Here is a 19,353-nt window from a genome sequence, read left to right as displayed (position 1 = left end):
GTAGGGCAGAATCTAGTCACCCCAAACGTCATATTTGGCATGATACGCGTTGGCGGCCAGCTAGCGAATATTCTGGTTGTCAAGGTTCTACGAATAACATTCCCATTCTATGATGGTTGTAAGTCATCGTTGTCAAGCAGCCGATCTAGTCCAGTACTCCAGCCGTACTACAAGCGATATGTTTCCGTGTTCTGTCCTTTGTACATCGTAGTCATCGTACGTCCAGTCATTGCAGTTACCATCGCGTAACCAGACATAGCCAGTCTGACCAGGATTCCAGCCCTAAAGCATTGGGGGGTGACGCGGTCCTGATCGGTCAGGTCGGATCTGTCGCCCCAACACTACCCAACGTTAAGTACCCTACCTTTCTATCAACCATGTTAGGAACTCACTCGTTCTTCCTCACATAGTCGGAGAGTTGCGCTGGAATTCCTGGGCTACGTACTCAACACTCAACATTGTCACTGCCGCAGTTATCTTCGTCCTGCTTGTCGTCGTAGCATTGTTCATCCGTTAACCTGGTTGTGTTCATCATTGTGGCATCATCGTAGTCATGATCATCATCGTCATCGTTTAATTGTATTCAGAATCAGAAACAGTAGTTACATGGGAAGCGATAGGGAAAAGAACATACATGAATCTATTTAAATAGCCAGTATTTCAAGGCGGGCGGTATGTTCGCGCAAAAACTCAGTTGAAATACCTATTCAGGATCACCACGATCCATCAATTAGCAAGTGTCTCACTCTCTCTCCCAAAAGCAACAGTTTAAACCAGGGATGAGCAACCCGCGGCCCGCGGGCCGCATGTGGCCCGCGAGGCCCTTTTGTGCGGCCCGCGAATCTTTTTTCAAATACAATAAATACCGTCTACAGTTCCTCTTCAGCCTCGAGCGAGATCGGTCGCTTTTAGTAATCGGTCCCCGCAAGATAAAGGCTATTGAATTTTTTCGAACTTGAACGGTGTGAAGTGAAAAAGTAGTGCGATGAGTCCGTCGCCGGGTAAACCCCCGGATAGGACTTTACCGGAATGGATGGACCCCCATAACCTGCATGGACGCCTATGTTATTTGACATTGAAAGCAGCAGACGGACACAATCTTCCGCAAAACCCCTTTATCATTGGGAGATCTGTGGAAAAAACCGGAAAAATAGATGGTTTCTACGAGGAGAAGAATAAGTGGTATGTAATCAAATCCAGAAGCAAAGAACAGATAAGTGAACTGGACAAGTTAACAAATCTAATTGATGGTACGCCGATCGTTATCGGACGCCATCCGAGTTTGAACCAGAGAAAATGCGTTGTAACGTGTCGTGAAGTGGACCAAATGGATGAAAAAGATCTTCTTTCGGAACTGTCGTCTCAAAATGTGATCGACGTTCGTAGGATCACAAAAAAAACACCCACCGGAATTGTTGGCACTTCTACGTTGATTCTAACAATTAACGGGACGGTAATACCGGAGGTTTTCAATTTTGGATTTCTCCGCATAAAAACGCGACTGTATTATCCGCTACCTTTGTTGTGTAGAAATTGCCTGAAATACGGACACACCAAAAAGAAGTGCGAGAGCCCGCTTTCGTGCAGCAAATGCAGCTCATCAGACCACGATAGTCAAGCATGTAAAAATCATCCATTCTGCGGGAATTGCCAGAAAGAAGGCCACTCTCCGATAAACAGATCGTGCCCAACATGGATTGCCGAAACAACAGCCATCAAGTTCAGCACCGACCGTAATATGCCGATAGCAGCAGCCCGTAAATTGATCCTACAAAGCAACAGCACTCTTACATTCGCCAACGTCGTCAAGGTCGACAAAAACCATTCGAAACCCACAGACAATAGACTACCGCAACCACCAGCAGAACTTAAACAGAAGGAAGACAAAAAACAGCAGCACCCAATACAACAGAAGCGTTCGAACCAACCAATTACTCACCTCAAACCAGCCTCTCCACCTCGGAAACGGATAACCCCTCAACCCTCCCCAGCGCAATCGTCGGATGAGGCAGATGATCGCGGAAACGCAAATGGATCCCCCATTACCCGATCAAGGGAACAGTTAGTGTTAAAATCTCCTCCTCCCTCCCACCGATCTCTTCCCTCTCCTTACCCCTTCCAACCTCCCTCTAGTCTTAAGAAAACCCCTGATCCTCGGCCCACAAAAACTTATACCAGAAAGTAAATGGCCTAATAAATTTTAATTAAATAAAAAAAAAAAAAATACCGTCTAGCAGAGCACACGCGCCTTTTGTTCTGTATTTCGTATCGTATAGGAAGAAATAAATTTCTGTTTGTCATCCGTCGCGTTAAAAGTTTGATTTTGTTTGTGCAATTATACGTCTTGTCCAGTAATTTTGTGATATTGATTATTTGCCCCGAGAAATCCCGATAACATCCTTTTCCGGTAAAAACACCTGGTAAGTTTTGCGATAATGACTTATTATTTGCAAAATAATTTGTTTTTCGGCTTCGTCGTGGGTGAGAAGTTTGTTATAGTCGGAAATAAGCTTGACCCCTATTTCTGCAGTGTCATTAACTACCTTTAAACTTCTTATACGTTGTTGCCCTTCGTTGAATTCTTTGTTAGTCTTCCATTGCTCAGGATTCATTGTCAAAAAACCTTTTGGTTTATCGTACCGATCGAAAATTTTAAGCGACTCTGAGTTAATTAAATCATTCAACGTTTAATTTCTGAATTCATTCATATCTTTCACCACAAGTTTTTTTAGTTCTTGAATTGACTTTTATGACAACGCTTTTACCATCATGCTATCAAAAAATGCAAAAGCTGCTGTCTCTGGCGTCAAGTACCATAAATGATTTTGAAATTTTGCCAAAACCACTGATCCTATGCTTTCGTCTTTATAGTCAAGGGGATTTTTTTTATTATCTGACAATTTGCGCCGGGGGTCTTCGGATTTTCTCCAAAATTTAAAATTTTGTTCATTTCCGCACCATTAAAAAACATGTATTTTGGCAGATTCCTAAAACTTTTATTTTTCAAGTTAGCTAACTTTTAAGTTTTTTAGAAAAAAATTACCTTCTTTTCACGTTTTACATCAAAACGCATGAGAATTTTACCAGCTATTCAAATAAAATAACCAAAAAAAATTACATATTAATTTTTGGTATAAAATCAAGTAAATATGTTAAAAATAACGTCAAAAAGTACCGTCTGCACCACCAAAATTTTTGAAACATATTTCATTTTATAGTCCTATCAATTTCACAACTTTCATCTGAAGACACCAAAGTGGACCAAAAACTCCTTGAAGAGTTATGAAAAAAACAGTGACAATAAATCTCTTTTTTAACGTCAAAAACTAACAATTTTCGAGCAACTGCACTCACGTATAGGGAATTCTTCTCTTATCATACACATGTGCACCAGGGGTTAAAAATCTGCAAAAAATACCATTTCATAGTCGATTCAGTTTTACAACTTTCGCCTGAAGACACCAAAATGATCCAATCCCTACTTCAAGAGTTATGGAAGAAATAAGGACCATAATGTATTCTTGCTCCCGCGTTAGGGCTTATCGATTCTCGCACAGTCACGCGCTTATACGCAGAACACCATTTACACGAACGTTCATTCTTAGACATACCCTAGAAACTATTATATTCATTGATTGTTCTTTGATCTATTTTTTCAAAATAGAAGATAAATAATTTGTCAATAAAATAATATCTACGTGGTTTGTTTACAACTTCGCTCCTACACTGGGTACCTCGATTCATAACTCATAACTCTTCAAGGAGTTTTTGGCCCACTTTGGTGTCTTCAGATCAAAGTTGTGAAATTGATAGGACTATAAAATGAAATATGTTTCAAAAATTTTGGTGGTGCAGACGGTACTTTTTGACGTTATTTTTAACATATTTACTTGATTTTATACCAATAATTAATATGTAATTTTTTTGGTTATTTTATTTGAATAGCTGGTAAAATTCTCATGCGTTTTGATGTGCTTTTTTATATTCTACGTTAAAAATTGACAAAGTTATGGGCGTTTGAAAAGAAGGTAATTTTTTTTCAAAAAAAAACTTAAACGTTAGCTAACTCAAAAAATAAAAGTTTTAGAAATCTGCAAAAATACATGCGCAAAATACGGCGCAAACCCGTCAGATAATAAAAAAAAAACCCCTCAAGCAAATCCTTAATAACTTGAAGATCTTGTTGTGGAGCTTTCTGTGAAATTCCAGTCAGGCACCAAGCTTTTACATAAATGGAAACAATGAACAAACAAATATCACCTAATTTAGAAATATCATTGGATGGAAGTCCACATTGTTCCCTAAATAAAAATATTTTTAGGCAGTAAATTGGCTTGCTCATTGTAAGCGTTGCTAGTCTCTCGAAAGAGGTCTCAGCGATTTTGTTCGTAGTTGTAATTTTATATGCAGTGAGTATTTTGGGGGTTGAACTATTCCTCTGGAAGGTGAAAACTTCCACGAACAGCACGCAGCCATGACCACTACTGGTTCCACCACTCACCACCAGAGACCGCAAGCTACCCAGCGGAGCGAAGAGGCGAATGGAAATAGATGAGGCGAATGGGATTTAGACGAGACAAAAAAGGCGCGAGGCGAGAGCAACGATTGCCTGCTGTCCAAAGCCCGTGATATGAACGGCCATCGTCATTTGAAATTTGAACGTTGGCAAAAGAACTTCGGAAAAAAATTTGGAATATTGTGATAAGTTTGAAGTCACATATTCGGACAGCAGGTAAAGTTCGCCATTTTGCTCTCGCCATCGACATCATCTGATATTTGGACCCTTTATTTAGGACCCCGCTGTTTTGGGATGAAATAACAACCCATCGCCGAGCAGTCACCGTTCAACCGGATTCAAATACGAACCTACAAATTGAATCCGCCGTAAAACCGTCGTCGCCTTAGAGATAACGTCTGCCGCTACAATAGAGGTAACCCCCATCGCCTCCGGATTTAAATCCATCGTTAGACGGATTTAAATCAGTCGTTCGTTTCGCGCATCGCACCGCCGCTAGTTCGGGTGAATTTCTCGCTGGCGAACTTGATCCGACCAACAACACTTCCGTGCCAGGAACACTATAACTTACCCGTCAACCGCTTCGCACCTGCCGCTGGTCGCTATCTTAGTGCGCCGCCAGCTACATCGCCGCGTCGACGCCATTGGACCGAGTTTGACCTCACCGAACCCAAGGTCGGACCAACCCGAGGACCAGTACCAGGTTGTAGCAGTAATAAGGTCAGATAACCATTACTGTCATTCATGTTTGTTTCAAAGTGGAGGAATTAAAGCTTGGATTGTGCTCCCCAATAAATTTAAGTTTAAGCTAGAAGGTGGAGTTTTTCTTCCTCCGAATATTCCCTGCATTTTGCTTGATCAGTAAGCTTGCCGACCCTAGGGATTGTTTAGGGAATCTCTGGGACGCCTGCCGACTGACTAGTGGCTAGTCTTACATCATCCACCTTGCATGATGGCAAGCTCCAGAGGCGCGAATCGTTATGGGACATCTCTGACCTCCTCCGAGGAACAAAACTGTCAATTCAATCAATTCTTTGTAATCATGCCGGATAAACGTTTCCTTCAGGTGCTTTAGGTACCATTCTAGCAATTCCGCCGAATTATATAAAAACGAACTAATGTAGTTGTCATCTAGTCCACTCTTAAAAAGAGATACATCAAGTGAGCTCCAACTTTTTTGAAACATTTTGAATAAGGAAACCTCGGGACTGAAAGTTTTACCTAAAAAGAAGTAAATTATGTATCAGGTCACTTTATTCCAACTTAAGTTTTTTTTTTTCAAACCTACCGTATTTGAAATCGTAAACCGCTTTTAGCTGTAGTTCGTAGATATGATGTCTACATGGCAAATACAAAAGATCACGACCAAGTAACTGTTCTATTAACACACAAGCCCCATTCAGCCTACCTGTATTTGACGAAGTTGTTTTTAAAGGACCCTAGAAGCTTTTCTTGGCCCTCGTCGGATACTAAAATAGCACAGTGATATTCTTGGTATTCTTCCCAGTACAGTTATCGAGGATTGCATATATAATTTGAACCGCACTGCGATCAGAAATCTTACAAACATCAATTGCTGCAACCAAACGGGGAGTAAGAATGTCTTGTTTGTAACGTTTGTTCGGATTTTCTGTAGAAACATTATTTGATACGAAATCGAAAGGAGTTTCGAGCTCAGACACAAGTGACGACGACTCCGATGAGGATAATTCATATTAAGCAAAAGCTTCTATAAAAATCATGAAAACAAATGAAAAGCCCTAAGCTCTAAAAACATTCTTCTTACCCTCAGTACTCTCTTCGTAATGTTTTTGTCGCAGAACCGCATGTTCCTTGCGTTTCTTGTTTCTTTCATCCTTCACTAATTGCTGCCTATCTGCGTTCAAACCCAGTAAGCATCCCTGCTACCAGGAACTCTTTGCATTTCTAGGAATCGTATATCTTCTTCAGAATGCATGAGAGATAAGGCATCTGCGTGAGCAATATCAAAAATGTTGTCTAGGTTTTCGACAAATCGTTTACGTTTTTCTCCTTCAGTTTTGCTCTTTCTATGTTTGCTTTTTAAAAGAAGTTTCCATAACTCGAACAATTTCTTAATTTTAGCAATCACATTTTTTTCGATTTTCGTTGGAATTCTTGCTTTATCCCAAAACAGTTGCACTTCCTTGGCCACTAAAGCTGCACTTTTTCTAAGGATAAGCCTTACTTTCTTCAAATTGTAGAACAAAACCTGTAGCACTTGTCGATTAGCAGGTAGCTTAGCACCCACAATTTGAACACTGTCGTTCTCGATTAGAAAAAGTTTATTTTTGTATCCATTTTTGTTTTGGCTACAACAATAACTTCTGAAACTCGGAATAGAACACTGTTCACAAAACGAGCACGTGTTTTTGTGTAACGGTCACCTTGACTAAAGCGCAGCTGAGGTGACCAGTGTTGCCTGGCACAACAACTTTCTATTTGTTATTCTCATTGTGTGACAATGGGATCAAGTCAGTACTAATAATCCACCTATACACCGTTCACGATAAATCGATGAAATGCGAAAAAAGTCACACATTCAATTGCAAATAACTCATTACAGTCAACTCGTACCGCGTCACAATCTTCTACAAACTTGTTTGTCATTGTTTGAACTACGATTCCTGAAGTTCTGAGCTTTCTAGCATACTGGAAACATATTTTAGAACACAAAGAGTGAAGGTATGTGAATTTCTCATACATTTCGCCGAAAATCTCCATACAAATTTCAAGTCCTTTGCACCAGCTCGTGCTTCTGCCAAATGACCTGAAACTTTCAGAAAGTCATATTTTCACCTAAATGCACCAACCTAGGGGGTGCCGCGTGGAATATGAGGATTTTTTTGTTATGGGCCAGTCTAGTGCACAGTCAGTCAGAGGAGAGGTAATAACAGGTGAACGACGCTGGAGAACAAAACAATTTGACCGGAATGTCTTTGTCGAGGTGTTGAAGTTGGAACAAAACCTGTCTAACTTGTCGGCGGAAAACCTGACGAAAGTATACTCACACGTGCTTGTGACGCAGCATTGACGAGGAGAGCTAATCGTAATCACCTACATCCACCAGTTTATTGGTGGACTAAGGATATCGCGAATTGATAGGCCCAACCTGCAGAGAGCACAATCTCAAATGGAGAAAGACGAGCGCAGGCCGCTTTTAAAAATGCGAAAAGAAAATAGAAAGGCATGTTTAAGGAAGCTTTGTTTTGATGCCAATGACCAACCATGGGTGATGCCTACAGGATAGTTATGGAAAAAAAAACAAAAACGCTAGCGCACCACCTGAAATGTGCCCCAATAAACTTGGGGAAATAACAAGAGAGCTGTTCCGCCCTCAACATAAAACAAATAGCTGTCCATGAGTCCCGTACGACTGGGAAACGAACGAGGAGGAGTCAATATAGTTGGATGAACTGTGCGACATCGCAAAATCCCTTCAGCTGGAAAAGGCTCCGGGTCCAGATGGTATCTCGAACATTGCAGTTAAAGCCGCGATTATGGAATTTCCCGAAATGTTTCGATCGTCACTGCAAATTCTTATTGAAGATAGGATGTTTCCAGAGGTTTGGAAGTGGCAGAAGCTGTTTTTGCTGCTCAAACCAAGAAAGCCAATGGGGAACCCATCGGCATACAGTCCAATATGCCTACGAACACGGTTGAAAAGGTTCTGGAAAAGGTGATTTTGAATCGTATTCAGTGGTACACCGAGGACAAAGACGGATTGTCCAACAATCAATTCGGCTTTCTAAAACGGCGATGCACTATCGTCGCCATTGGAACTGTCATCGAAACAGCTGATAAAACCAAACTCAAGAAGAGAAGAGGGGATCGTTTTTGTGCGGTAGTTATAGTGTCAGCTGGGCAGCGGTTGCACCTTCGCTTATAAAAATGAGGATACCGAAATATCTCTGGAATTTAGTGGAAAGCTATTTCCAGAACCGCAAGCTACAATACATGACGAGCGAAGGACTTCAGGAAACGGATGTTACAGCTGGAGTACCGCAAGGGTCGATACTAGGCCCGTTCCTGTGGAATATTACGTACGATGAGGTGCTGACATTGAGCCTACCAGAAGGAGTAAAGTTGGTTGGTTTCGCGAACGACGTCGTGCTACTAGCGACGGATTATTCAACAGAAACCGTTCAGCTAAAAGCTTCTCAAGCACTCCAAAAGTTTTCAGTTGGCTCAACAGGCAGGATTACAGTTGGGTCATGCACTATCGAATTAAAACGCGAGCTGAATTGATTTATGACCGGCTCAGCTCTTAAAACCACGATAATTTTGTGTGCAGGAAGGCGGCAACAGAAACGGCCGCACTTACGAGGATAATGGCAAACAACTCGGGGACCCGAAGTAGTCAGCGGAGGGTAATTTCGAGTGTGGTTTCGTCAATCATTCGATATGGAGAGGCGGCATGGAAAGCTGGTCTTAACATCCAGTGTAACCAGCAGAAGCTGAACAGTGTACAGAGGCGAATGAATTTGCGGGTCATCAGTGCATACCACACCGTTTCGTCGGAGGCTGCACGCCATGTAGCGGAAGTCATGCCCATCTCAGTTTGGTTGGTGGAGGATTCCTATTGCTACGAAAATAGAGGCAGTGAGAACACGAGCCAGAGATAGCTCCATGGCCCACTACTGGCAGCAGCTGTGGGACAGCTCAGAAAGAGGAAGGCGAACCCATCGTTTGATCCCAAATATCAAGGAGTGGATGTAGAGAAAGCATGGCGAAGTGGATTTCTACATGACGCAATTCATGACTTCATGACTTCATGAAGCATCACCACAGATTTGGACATGTGGCATCGCCGGTCTGCCAAACATGCGGTGACAAGACGACTGAAATCGTGGTATTCTATTGTTCAAGATTTGAACAAGAACTTGCCAACATACTCGTCGCCTGCGGACCAGACACGACAGCGAACAACATGTTTCAGAAGATGTGTGATGATATCGACACTTGGCATGCAGTTAGCGATGGGCAAGCCCGGATAATGACTGCTCTGCAAAGGAGTAGGAAACTGACGCAAATTGCGATCGACGTAGGATAACGTAACGTGACTTTACTTTACTTCATTTTATTTATGTAGCTGAGTGAGCTCGAAGCTATCAAATAAAGTACGCAAGACCATTAGCGTAGTTGATCGGACCACGACGTGTAGATGACTTCGGCCGGTCAGGAAGATATTTAATTTAAATATGAACTTTTAAGCGAGTGTTGCATGAGTAGCGCGTATGCGTGAATTGAACCTCCTTCTGAAGTATTTCCTTACGGCAGTTATCGGTTTAGGATATGGTCTGAGACCCCAGGTGGAGTTTAGGGCGTATGTAAATGTATACGAATGAGTATATACGAGTCGAACCATTGGTTCCATGGACAAAGATTAGTTCTGGGGAGATACGGTACTCGACGTGCATTGGTACCAATACGTGAAATTCATAGCCTATTGTTTATAAAGCGAATATTTTCTATCAATCTTTTACTCGAAAAAATTGTATGTTGCCTATAACGATATTTCAACTTTTACTAGTAATGCTTAGAGTGTAACCAATTGGAATAAAAACTAAAGCGCGCAAAATGTTAAAATTTTACTGTTCGAACTTACAAAAAAATCAGTTTTAAAGCGTGCTTGATTAAATGTTGTTGGCAGAAATCACTATCATTTGAATTCCACCAGTTGCAAATTAACAGTGAATACATTGAAAAGCGTAATAAAAACTGAATGAAAATCCATTCATGCCCAATTGAACTTCAATTCCATTTCACATTATTAAAAATTCTGACTTCGGTACATCAGGAGTGAAAATCTATGTTAATGAACCTGAAAATAAGTATTACTATAGCATGGGGCCCATGTGGCTTGGGTTTAATAATTTGCAAAATGCCGCGCTAAAAGGAAAATTTATTTCGTTGTTGTTACTATGTACTGCTTTCTCGTTTGTGCTAGCTAGCTAGCATAGTGGTTCCACAATTATCCGCATTCAGTTCTATTTCATTCTGTATTTCCTGTTTTCCTGTGCACTTCCATGACCCGACAACGGATAAACTACGATGGAACAAAACTGCAACACACCAACTTACCGACCGACCGACCGACTGAACCGGATGAATGAATCAGTGTTTGGGTGATGGCCGCCGTTGGGATCAGCGGCAACTTGCTGGTGCTATTCGGGCGCTACGTGGTCCGGACCAGGAGCTCTCAGGCACACGCGGAGCATTCGCTGTACCTGCGCCATCTGGCCGCCAGCGATCTGATGATGGGCATCTACCTGGCAATCATTGCGACCGCGGATATTATGTTTCGGTAAGTTGTTGCTTTTATTTATTTAGACAATATTTGTGCATTAGACTGCTGCAAAAATAGTCCGTTTGCCATCATATGTTTTTGTGAGTTTTGGGTTTTCAAGCATCAGTGTAAAATTTGAGATGGTTTGATTGATTCCTAAAATATTGAATCATCCAGGAAATTAAAATAACCTCGATTGAAGTTTGTCTTTGATTATTTGTTTTGCCTTATCTTAAGTTTAATTTTCTTTGAAACATAAGAAGAAGCTCAGTATTTCATGGAAAAGGTTATAACCATTTGAAAATAAAATTCAGAGATCAATGAATACTCATATTGTTGGTGTTTCATACGGATTTCAGTTGAAGCTTATTGTCCGCTTAGCTTCAAAATACTGTAAACCACCGTTAAACTCCTATCAAAAAGAAAAAAAAAAAAAAAAAAAAAGTAAACCACCATCTTGGATTTCAAGATGGCGTCGGACGGCTGAATTTAGCATCTACTGGTTAACCCCTTTCACCCGATACCCGCATTGTGTGAGATGGCGTCGGATGACGAAATTCGACTTCTACTCTTTGAGCCATTCCGCCCAATATCCATATTGTAGGTGGTTTATACGGTTTTCAAACCATTTACAGCAATTTAAAGTTAAGCGGAAGCCGCCATCTTGGATTTCAAGATATTTATAGCAAACAAGGTCCCATAATAGTAAACAAAACAAACAATAACTTTGAGAATCCATTATTTGATGTACTTTTCTCTCCTCATAGAATAATTCATAACTCGCAAAATTTTCGAAAATTTCAACCGTTTTCAAAGGAAGAATGTTTATTAGGCTTCTTTTTAACCATATGGAGGAAAATCAGCGAGTTTCGGTCAAAGGGATTGAACATCAATCATTTAGAAAAAAAAGTTGCTAAGGTGGATAAAACGGACACGTAAGTTTCTCCAGGTATTTTAAATTTTTCATCGGTTTGATCCTCCATATGCCTTCAGAAGACCTTGACAAGAGCAATTGCCGGTCGAAAAGCACTCAACATTTCAAACAGGTCATAAAAACTGTAAAAACAGGATCTCCGGTGAAGAAAGCGCCTATAAAATACGGAATTCCGAAACCAAGCTGTTTCGCTTCTGGACTCGGACCAGTTGGTTCCATTTTGGTTAAAAAACGTTTTCTTATACTTAACAAAATATCTACATTTACAGCTATTTTTACGGCAAAATTTACCTTTTCTGAACCGTGTCCGTTTTACCCGACCATATTTGAAAAGTGTAATTTGCAAGCACTTTTTAGATCGCTATAAAAACGGTGTTGATTAAGGAAATTTACTGATTCCAGTGGTTAATGCGATAGCAAACAACCTAAACTGCCCATCTGCATGAAAATTGCGATGAAAATAGCAATATCTGGTTTTCTATTGCGATTCTACTTTAGGGTGTCCGTCTTACCCGACTTTCCCCTACGTGAATTTTGATTTATTTTTCAAACCCTGTTGGAGAGCCTCTAATTGGAATCTAGATTTCTACACGATGTACAGTGGTACAAATCCTCAAAAAGCAGGAAAAAATCCATTTTTCAAATCATCGTTAACGTATTTTTTATGTGGGATTGAAATCTCCAATATTCAAGAAACGTCATGGTGTACATGTAACTTAATATTGTCTATGACCTTTTATACAGCATCCATGGATAAAAATTGAACGACAACTGACACAAGAATAAAAAATTAGTTTCTTTTATTCTTAACTCAAAACAACTTAAAACACGGAGAAAAATATATTGATATATCAGTTAAATTTCGCATGCACTAGAACATAAATATGGTTGTTTGGTTCTATGGCTTAACTAGCGATACTTGAAATTCAATAGGATTGCTGTTTTAGTCGAAACTGCTGTTCCCCCTGAATGTAGAAAATCGTATATGTGAAATATGAATAAAAATAACTTAGAACAGGAAAATTCCATTGTTATTTTCTCTTTTTAATAAAACACATTTAAATTATTTTCATAAAACGCATATAATCTATGATCTTTATGGTCTAACATGGTCGAAATTTGCTGGAAGAAGTAAGCCATCATAGCCCTGAAAGAATAGAAGGATTCATTAAAAGTCTGGCCGAGAGAATACTGTAAATATTCGAATAACTCACACGGTTTGGGTACAGAAATCTGGGAGTTCTCTTCGTTGTTTCCAATCGGCCCTCCGTGAATCAAAGTACACCCGCAGCTGCTCATTGCCCAAATATAGGTGTATCTGAAACGAAATAAATTGTAATATAAAAATAAATTTAAAAAATAAGTTTCCAAGAGAAAAAAAACTCAAACACTTCCTTGTTCTTCAACTTTTTTTTAAATTTCCTTATCTGAATATAGATCTTCCTCGTTCGTCTTGAATTTTAAAGTTGACTGAACAATATTCGAGGCCTAGCCAAGCATCAGTGACATGAAGAACTAACTATCAAGTAGACTATAACAAAATAGCCTAAATGTTATAACGATAAGCAGTTGAGAAATCTTGTACTGCCAAATCAACTTCATAACAACGCCAATTCGTTTGTCGATATTGATGCCAATTTATTTAGAAATATTATGAGTTCAATCAAAAATCTGTGATATAAAAGAGCCACCATATTAATTTCGATAAAAACCTGTGAATTTTTTTTAATTCGTGAAATGAATATAAATCTTTAAAAATTTATAAATATCAATACCGAAGTGATATTTTACATATCTTTAAATCAACTGCTAGTTTTTGCTATATTTTTAATACGATAGCTTTGATAAGAACGCTGTTTGGTTCAAAAATGAAAATTTTAAAGTATTTATACAGAGTAAATCAAGCATTGTTTGCTTCAATATAAATATAAGCAAATTCCCAAATTACATGAGTTTCAATATTAATGCAACTAACCTTGAGGGATTTCGGAACCGATACTTAATTCTAACGAAACTGTTTATAAATTATCAAAAAATATTAAAGTTTCCAGTTCAAGGCTCAACACCCGATTTTGAAATCATAGCAAAAAATAGCAAACTTTAAAAACAATTTCAATTTCTTATTTTTTTTTCAAACATTCCGCATTCAATTTTTAACAAAAAAGCAGAAGAAACGGGAGAAAAAGAAAAAGTGAAGTGATTATAGTTTTTATTAAGTGCGAAAGTATGAGGTGTATTTTTATGTTTGCTATGAATAAAGAATTTAAATAAAGAATTTTTACAGAAACTGCTCTACACTTTCTATTGAATCGCGATCACTTCATGCGAAACAAACATAAGAAAAATGTGGTTGAAAACATAGCCGAAGGAAGGGGGGGGGGGGGGTCCAACAGTGTCAAGCAAAATGTTCTTCTCTATACTCAAAATTTTAAATTCTTATAAAATTTTGATGAACGACTAAAATGAATCAATTATAACAATCTCGATTCAGAAATATGGCCAAAACTTCGAAATCTTGTCATGAGTCCAAAATTCTACTACAGTTTTTCAAAAATTTCTCACTTGTTGATAGATTTACCTACTTAGAAAAATTCTATCAAAAGTTATTCACAAAAGTAGTTGGTGCATGAATTTTGGGTGAAGTCCTTAGTCCCGAATAGTGAATTAAATTCGAATAATAATAATTCGAATAATAAGAATTCGAATAATAAGAAATCGAATAATAAGAATTCGAATATTAATAATTCGAATGATAAGAATTCTAGTAATATGAGTTCGAATTATAAGAATTCGATTAATAAGATTAGACTCATAAGGGTTGCCAGATTGCTAGGATTTTGCTCGAATGTTTTCACGTTTGCAAAATCAAAGAAAAATTCAAATTGCGTGATCACAACTATATAATTGGCGTCTAAAATAATTGATGGGAAAATTTGATCTTATGGCTTATGTATTTCGATGGTAAAAAGATTCGATAAGACCGGAAAAATATCTGGTAAGCTTATGTTTGAATCATTTACGATATTCTGGTTTCAAGCTTTAATAAAATCTAAATGATCGGATTTTGAATAAAAGAATAAAATGAAAATTAAAGATTCATAATTCAAATGAAAGATTTCTGGTTGAGTATTTTATTATAAAATGCCCTTTTTGGTTCAACATGTTTGGAATTTTTTTGTTAAGAATTTAATTTTCGGAATCAATTTCAAATATGGAATTCAGAAAATTTAATCAGGTTCTAAATGCCGAATTCCGTTTCGGAGTTAATATTCAATATTGCAAAAAAAACACAAAACAGGTGAAATTCACTAGGGGAGATGGGGGCATAATGGCCACCTTAAGAAAAACGCCTTTTTAACCATAGAAAACAGCTGTAATATGTGAATTACATCATTGTTTCGTGTTCAGACACTCAAATAGTTTATTACTTAATTGGACTACTTGAAAAAGTAAATAAAACGTTTAAAAATGCATTTTGAAAATTTTTACCGAAAGCTGAAAACCAGTCACTGTAGAGGCATAATGAGGAACCCCCCGAGGCAGTATGAGCACCATTAATGAAAGCATAATGAGCGTTTTCTGCCGGGGATTCTAGCAGCAAATTTGACTCGATGAAGTGCCTCTAGTGCCTCGAGTGAACAAATTAAAGTAAAAATGCGTTTTAAAATTGAGTGAAGTGAAAATCAAAAATGTTATGATGTTTAAAATTGAGAAACAATGTGTAGATCATGTTGCAGTGCGTACATTTCAGATCAAGATTATTGAAAGGTCATAAAAGATTATTTGGTGGTGCTAAAAAATTATAATATTTTCGTCACTTGAGAACCTAGCTGGTTATTATTTAACATTTCTGTAAAGATGAAAAGGATATTTCCTTTTGTGGTGAAAAATTAATACTATGGGTAGTACGAAACAAGTCCTTATGAAAATTTGTTTAAGAAAAAACGTACTTATGTAGAAAAAAGGAGTGCTCATTATACCCTGGGTGCTCGTTATGCCCTCATCTCCCCTATAAATTAAAAAATCAGAATTCATTTTCAAGATTGCGTTCTTTTTAAAATCTTAATTTTTATTGAAATTATTTTTCACAGGATTTGAATAGTTCAATGAATTATTAATCATATTTTTTTGTTGATTAATTCACTTGTCCTTAATCTTCAAGTTCAGGTTAATTCAGCTAAAAATTGTTCATATACATTACTTATATTGAAGATACTTCAAAAAACAAAGATTTAAACTAAAATCTGAATGTATCGAGTTTACAAGAGTTAAAAATAAATCTGAAACCCAAACTGAATTTTTATCGTTATTTTTTTTACCCTTCAATGCATAGTGTTGTTTTAAAACAAAAGTTATCAAAATGCAAATATCTCGGAAACGCGTGGATATTTTAAGTGATGTATTCACAAAAAAAAACTTAAGATATAGAAAGGAATTATCCCATGTTATTTTTATTACGATATTCAATGTACAGAGCGATATAATAAAGATTTAATAATAGTACCACTATGAGTATCGCTTTTAAAAATATTAATGATTGAAAATCATCAAATTTTTCCTCTACACAGCAAAAAAAGTGTTGCGATATTACATCAGAAACGTGCACATAACTTGAGTTGCAAATGCTACCTCATATAACATCGTTTTGATGTAAAAGCTATGACCTCGATAAAATGTAACAAAGTTAAACTAGTAGTTTATCGCAGTAGACAAATATGAGATAATTTAGCAAAAAAACGATAAAAAAAGTTGATACCATTCTAAGAACAATATATTTTTTGAAAATTGTCGTACTACTTCCATAAATGTGGACGACTTTACAATTAGTCAAGTTTCGTTTGAACACTTTGCTTTTGAACAAAATGCGGTAGACAAAATGCCGAAATATTGATAAATCAAAACTCGCCAATTTTTTAACAAATGATATTCTGTGTAGGCATCTGTTCATAATTTACTGGGGCATTTTCAGATAAGTAAAATATTCATTTAAACTGCAAATTTAATTTGTTCAGATTTAAATTTATTCTATGGCTAGCCCTTGGATTTTCATACATTTTTCAAATGTTTTACAGTAGCAATTTTTAACCGGAAGTTTTATAACATGGACATTGTGAAATTGGACATTCACATGGACATTGGACACACAACATTTGCTTATGAGCGTTATAAAGGGTAAGCTATCCTTGGGATACGTTTCGAGATTTTCAGCTGTTGACCTTTCCCAGGTGATTCATCTTTCACAAAAAAGTCTACCAAAGTACGCAGTCGACGAAACAATTAGCATTTAGCTTTCCATAGATTTGGACAAAATAAATGTCACTTCCGACGCTGGGTCTTGAGATTGGCCTCGGATAGACATGTAAGGCATGAAGAAATCCTCGGAATATTGCTTTGGGCCTGGAAAATGAAAAAAAAAAAAGTTGAATCCCCCGGTAGTGGGCATGAAAAAAAATCATAATATGACCTACCCTCCGATCAGTTTTAAAAAATTCTTTCCACACTCCTCGTACTTTATTTCTTTAGAATAAACTTCCTAGAAATAAACAAATATGAAAATCAGTTAGTATCAATGAATTTGCTTAAAAACAAGAAACAAATTGATGTATCTTACCAGTAGATCGGTTACCTCTGAGCGTCAGAATCCTTTCCGGAGTTTTTGATATACAAACTATTTTATTGACAGTTATGAGCTGCTTCGATGCGATTACATAGACGATGTGATATTACACAAAAAGACATGTTTAAATTTGTGTACATCGTTTGGATGTAATAAACAGACAGTTGTGTAGTATCACAATAAAAAGTCAAACTATTACATATTTTGGCTAACATCTGCTCAATTTACATCGGCCAACGTTACATTATTTTTTGCTGTGTACAGTTTGTTTTAAAATGTTCAACGGAAAAATAAAGCATAATTCCACTTTTTGGATGAAGTAATTGGTGTTGGAGACCAAAAATATGAAAAAAAGGGTGAGAAAAAAATAACAATAGTACCACTTATGTTTTTCTACAAAAATCATCTTAGAATTTATGTTGTATGTATGTATGTATATTGGTTATCTACCATGGGTGCACGGATTCACCACAGTTTCTGCCTTAGTATGTGATCACATGCATTCTTTAGATTATTATGTTGGACAAATCTAAAATGCACCGCGTTCATCTTACCTAGACCCCATGGCTTCGTATGAACTGTTATGGAGTGAATGTATTGTGTTGATCTATGATTATTTTGGAAGAACGAGTCAATCAGCTGGGCTAGTTTACTTACAGGTGTTCCGGCATCCGTGTATGTACCTCGTCAGCTGGCAACTGTTTGAACATTCTTTTTTTTAATAGTCAGTTATATGAGGAAACACATCTTATCTGTCGGCCTCTGATAGGATTCGAACCCAAAAGTTTTCTTGCTGATACCGGGAATCGAACCCAGTACGCCTGGCATACCAAAAACCAGACTCGCGCCAGTGGTGGCGGCTTATAGAATACTACCACTGGGATACTGGTCCACGTCGTAAAAGGCGACTTATCCAGTACTTCCCATATGCGTTAGTCATTCTTCAAATGCGACTATCACATTGGGAGGGGGGGAAACTTGGCTTGGGATTTTGAAGTTCTAAGCCAAGTTTTCTTCAGGGAGGATTCACCAATTGTGCTTATTGCTATTAATGCGCATGCACGAGTTGAATTCTCCTAAATTTTGTAAACACCCGCTTCAGGGTGGTTCTGTGCCTGTGGGCCCCAAAGTGGGGGTAGGAGGGTGTATAATAATCCTACCTTAAGCAGAACGTTGTTAAGGTCTGCACTATAGCCAGGCACTGGTGCAAAGGGCCGTATTTTTCCTGGCAACTCGTGGGACTCAGATTATACACACGATTTTTATATTTTCATCCTGTATGGGATACCCCGCTTCATGCGTCGATATGAAGGTGCAGGGGTTCTTGTGTGTGATGGAAATATGTGTGGAATTCTTTGATAGAAATGCTTTCTATTAAGGTTGCACAGATAAATCTGCAGCACAAAAGAACCGCTACACTTAACTTATGTCGTTTAATCCTTAATGGAACTGCATCAATCGCCTTGGTGCAAGAACCCTATTTCCGAAATGGAACTTTTTACTTAGGGAATTTGCTCAAACCAAACTTTACTGTGTTCAGTGTAATTGGAATGACTAATGCCCGAATAATGCCTCGTGCATGTATATTGATAAACAATTCTTTAAATGCAACACTTATACCCAATCTAACAACAAGAGATATTTGCGTCGTTCAGGTTTCGCTGCCTGATAGAAAATACGTCTACTGTTCAGCATACTTACCATATGAACAATCATCCCCTACGGATGATTTAAAAAATGTCATTTCATTCTGTGAATCACAAAATACACCTCTTGTAATAGGCTGTGATGCCAATGCTCATCATTTTGTATGGGGTAGCTCAGATATCAATCTGAGAGGCTCAAATTTAATGGAATATTTAAGCAGCACTGATTTAGAAATTCTAAATGTAGGAAATAAACCAACTTTTGTTAGGTGTGACAGAGAAGAGGTGATTGACATCACACTTTGTTCTAGAACAATTTCTCAGGAAATTTCA

The 19,353-nt window shown here is 37.9% G+C and overlaps 1 protein-coding gene across 1 annotated transcript in view; it reads left to right on the top strand.

Moving 5' to 3' along the window:
* The window catches only part of LOC129758808 (relaxin receptor 2), a 448,038-nt gene that overhangs the window by 65,053 nt on the left and 363,632 nt on the right, over positions 1-19,353 (top strand). The window contains exon 13 of the mRNA XM_055756440.1: positions 10,656-10,841. Coding sequence (XP_055612415.1) covers positions 10,656-10,841 — 186 coding nt within the window. The remainder of the gene's footprint in view (positions 1-10,655; positions 10,842-19,353) is intronic.

Source organism: Uranotaenia lowii, chromosome 3 (assembly GCF_029784155.1).
Source record: "Uranotaenia lowii strain MFRU-FL chromosome 3, ASM2978415v1, whole genome shotgun sequence".
Taxonomy (NCBI): Eukaryota; Metazoa; Arthropoda; class Insecta; order Diptera; family Culicidae; genus Uranotaenia; species Uranotaenia lowii.
Note: the sequence above shows the minus strand (reverse complement) of the source record. Positions and strands in the feature narration are given on the sequence as shown.